Here is a 4,155-nt window from a genome sequence, read left to right on the forward strand (position 1 = left end):
TCTTCTCTTCTCCAGGTATATGTATATCTCGGGCGCGGCGGCGCTTTCTAGCCCTTATATATAGGACCAGGGGTCGGCGGCCCCGCGGTCGACCCAAACGCGAACCACCAATAGGCAGCTCGCTCGCGGCGGGAGCGCTCGCTATCTCCGGCGCCGATCTAAAGCCTTGTCAGTCTTCAATTATGTTGTCATGCTTCGGATCTCTTGATCCTGCGCTAATCCCTTAATGGTCACGTCATGATGGCCATTTCCACGCCCTTTGATCTGACTGCCGTCGCCGCTATGGCGCACTCGCCATTGTCTCGCGAACGACGATAGATCGAGACGCAGCAGGGGGGCCTCTCTGACCCCGACTCAGAGCCGCCAGAAGCCCAGATAGCGATCTGGCCGGCGAATGCGCGGGTATTGTTCTTGGCCTACCCGCGACTTCTGGGCACCAGCCCTTGGCCAGGTCACACCGACTAGGTCGGTGTTGTTCCGTCCGGAACATCCTCCCCCCCGGATGGGAGAGTCACTCTCCCATCACTAACCCTGGCTGGCTCCAGCACCACCAGCTTGGCAACTGGTCTCGTGACCTCAGCGGTCGAGGTCCGGAGTCGTGCTGCTCGGGCGACGCCGTCGCTGCCTGGGAGAAGCTCCGTCACCACGCCGAGGGGGCATCGCCCACGCGGGACGTGGTCCTCCAATATCAGGACGAGGTCGTTCGGCTGGGGGCCTTCAGCATGGCGTCTCCACTTCGGGCGCGGCAGTAAGGTGGCGAGATATCCGCTCCGCCATAGTCTCCACCATTTCGCGATTAACTGTTGCCGGTAACGCCACCGGCTCTCCCAGCGCTGGGATCTCCCCCCTGGGGGGTGCCAATTCGCATCCAGGTCGTCGACTGCGGGGAGATCTGCGTAGGCCCGACCCGTCAGCAGCTGAAACGGACTGAGGGGTAACGGGCCGCCTGGTCCCTCCTCCACGAGGGTTAGGGGTCGAGCGTTGAAGCAGGCCTCGATCTCACACAGGACGGTTCGGAGCTCCTCCTCATCCAACAGTGCCTGCCCCAGAACCTTCCGCAGTGACTCTTTCATAGTGCGAATGAGGCGTTCCCAGTAGCCCCCCATCCACGGGGCCCTTGGGGGTATGAATTTCCATCGAATTCTTTGTCCGGCGAGGTCCCGCTGCACTTGATCCACATCGATCTCCTGCCATAGCCGGCGCAGTTCGGCAGCCGCGCTCTGGAATGAGCGGAAGTTGTCCGTCTGGATGACCACCGGCCGGCCTCGTCGAGCCATGAAGCGGCGAAGAGCCTGTAGCACTCCAACTGTCGACATCTCTGGGACTAGCTCTAAGTGCACCGCACGCGATACCATACACGTGATCAGGCACACGTAGCGGGGCGTTGTGGTCTTTCTAGTTCCCCGGACGAACAAGGGCCCGGCGAAGTCCATGCCTACATGGGCAAAGGCGGGCGCCGGAGTCGTTCTAGCTGCAGGTAGGTCGGCCATCTTCGGTTGGGGAGGCCGCCCCGTAGCCCAGCGGCATTGAAGACAGCCACGGAGCACCTGCCTCACGCGGCTTCGCCCCCGCGGAATCCAATAGCGTTGCCTTAGCGCGAACAGTGTCTGGGAAACTCCTGCGTGTAGTTGTCTCAGATGGCAGCGAAGGACAAGTCCTCGCGTCACCTCGTGTTCGCTAGGGAGGAGGGCGGGGTGCCTTCCGGATAACGGTAAGCTGGACTGTCCCAGCCGACCTCCAACCCGCAGCGTCCCCGCGGCGTCCAGGTAGGGGTTTAGTGGACCCAGCTCGCTACGGGCATGCACGTTGCCGTTTCTCTTCAGCGCTTCGATCTCCTTCGGGAATCCTTGTCTCTGGGCGATCCGTACCCATATCTGCTCAGCCGCCTCCAGCTCCGGGGCCGTCAGGGGTCCGGTCCGCCGATCTTCAGATACGGAGCCGCAGTTGTGCCCAAATCGGAGGCAGAGGGCGGTGATCCGGAACAGCTTCTCGATGTCGCCGTACCTTCCTGGATCGAGAACGTGGTCCGGGTTGTGAGTCACCACCGAGATCAGCAGGGTTGGTGATCGATCCTCATCGGGTGGAGACGGAGGTTTGCGTTCAGACTGGCCCCGTTTCCTTGGCCATGTTTCCATCGGCTCGGCGAGCCACTTTGGCCCTTGCCACCAGCAACGGTTCTTCGAGAGTCCCTTCAAGGATGCTCCGCGGCTCAGCACGTCGGCAGGGTTGCTCTTCCCCGGGCAGTGTCTCCAGCAGGTCGGTTCTACTAGCTGTTGGATCTCTTCCACGCGGTTCCGGACGAAAGGCTTCCACTGGCTGGCCGCCGACTGTATCCACGCGAGCGTGACTTCGCTGTCGCTCCAGCACGAGATGGAGCGTATATCTAAGCGTAGTGCCTCTTGAACGTAACAGATCAGACGCGCGGCCATGAGAGCCCCCATAAGCTCCAGCCGCGGGAGGCTCAGGCGCTTCACTGGGGCGACTCTGGTCTTCGCTGCCGCTAACCTCACCCACGCGGGTCCAGACAGGGGTTCCACCCGCAGGTAGACTACCGCACCGTAGGCCCGCTCGGAGGCGTCGCAGAAGGCATGAAGCTCGATCCGCTTCACATGGTCCAAAGGTATGGGAACCAGGGCCCGGGGCAGCCGGATGAGGGGGAGGTCGTCCAGTTCACTCTTCCAAGCAAGCCAAGGTCTCTCGACGTCTTCTGGGAGTGGTTCGTCCCAATCCAGCCCCCGCTCCCATAACGATTGGAAGAGAATTTTTGCCCGCACGAGGAATGGGGCCAAGCATCCAATCGGGTCGAAGATACCCGACGCGACGCTCAACAGTTGTCGTTTCGTGTCCCCTCCCTCCGGGCGTCTCCTTTCGGGATTTACAAACGTCAGATAGTCTTCGTTACGCTCCCAATAGATTCCTAACGTCTTCCAGGGCCGGCCGCCTGCCCCCATCGTGGTCTTCTCCAGTGGGAGGTCTTGGAGGGCGTCTGGTTCATTGCTGGCCCACTTATGTAACTGGAACCCGCCGGAAGCCAGTAAGGACGACAACTGGTCCACCAAGCTCCGAGCGTCCGCCACCGAGTCGCAAGAAGTGGCTAAATCGTCCATGTACATGTTATTCAATACTTCTTCGGCCGCTCGGGGCGCGGACCCATGATTCTGGTTGGCGTGCAACCGCACGGTCCCCATGGCCAGGAAGGGTGAGCAGGTCAGTCCGAAGCAGACCCGGGTGAGGCGGTACTTGCGGATCTTCTGCTCGTCATCCCGCCAAAGGAATCTGCAGGCGTCTCGATCTTCAGCCCTCACTCGGATTTGCAGGTACATCTTCTCGATGTCGGCCTGCAACCCTACCCGAAGGCGGCGGAAGGAGAGAATTGCACGCAGCAGGTCAATCTGGAGATTCGGTCCCGCTTCCAACTGGCGGTTCAGTGTGATCCCCTTATACGGAGCGGCTCCATCGAACACCACTCGACATTTTCGCTCGTCGCCCGCCCCCTGGTAGACCGCGTGGTGGGGAAGGTACCACGTCCGCCCAAGCGGGCTTGCCTCCGGCGCAGGTTCCGCCCAGCCTTCGTCGAAGTACTGCTTCATGACTGAAGCGTACCGCAAGCGATCTTCTTCGCGTGTGCTCAGGCGCCGCTCTAATGCCAGGAGCCGGCGTCGGGCGTGAGAATAGTTGTTGGGGAGGGCCGGTCCACCGGGCACCCAGGGTAGGCCGACCGAGTACCTCCCCTCGTCCAGATGGAGTTCCTCCTCCAATTTCTTCATCGCCGCTGTTCCATCGGCAGCGGAGTCTTCGGTGGGTGTGATTCCCAGCGCCTCGATTTCCCAGAATCTCCGCAAAGCGTCGTCGTTGGAACCTTCGCCTTGTAGAAGGAAGACCCCGGCCTCCGAGGCCCGATTTCGGGCGGCTCTCCCGCACGTGATCCAGCCGAGGCGAGTCTCCACGGCCACTGATCCACCGGTCGCTCTTCGAATGCGACCGGTCACGAGTTCGTAATAGTAGTCTATGCCGACCAACACATCGACCACAAGCGGCTCTCTCCGCCGCTGACCCATTTCGGCCACGGCCCGTGCCGGTGTCCCCTCTGGGGACTCCGCCGGTGCCCTCTGGACCTCTCCGCAAACACGGGGAATTACTAGTGCCTGCACCAGA

At 61.6% G+C, this 4,155-nt stretch overlaps 1 protein-coding gene across 1 annotated transcript; it reads right to left on the bottom strand.

The window, feature by feature from the left end:
- Positions 1–530: 530 nt before the first annotated feature.
- Positions 531–4,058, bottom strand: Tsp_12945 (putative integrase core domain protein; the record flags this gene model as incomplete). The annotated part of the gene is made up of 1 exon (XM_003367801.1): positions 531–4,058. A coding segment is annotated over exon 1 (3,528 nt), but the record flags the coding sequence as incomplete, so codon positions are not given.
- Positions 4,059–4,155: the final 97 nt, after the last annotated feature.

This window comes from Trichinella spiralis (assembly GCF_000181795.1).
Source record: "Trichinella spiralis strain ISS 195 chromosome Unknown Scfld3655, whole genome shotgun sequence".
NCBI classification, from domain to species: domain Eukaryota; kingdom Metazoa; phylum Nematoda; class Enoplea; order Trichinellida; family Trichinellidae; genus Trichinella; species Trichinella spiralis.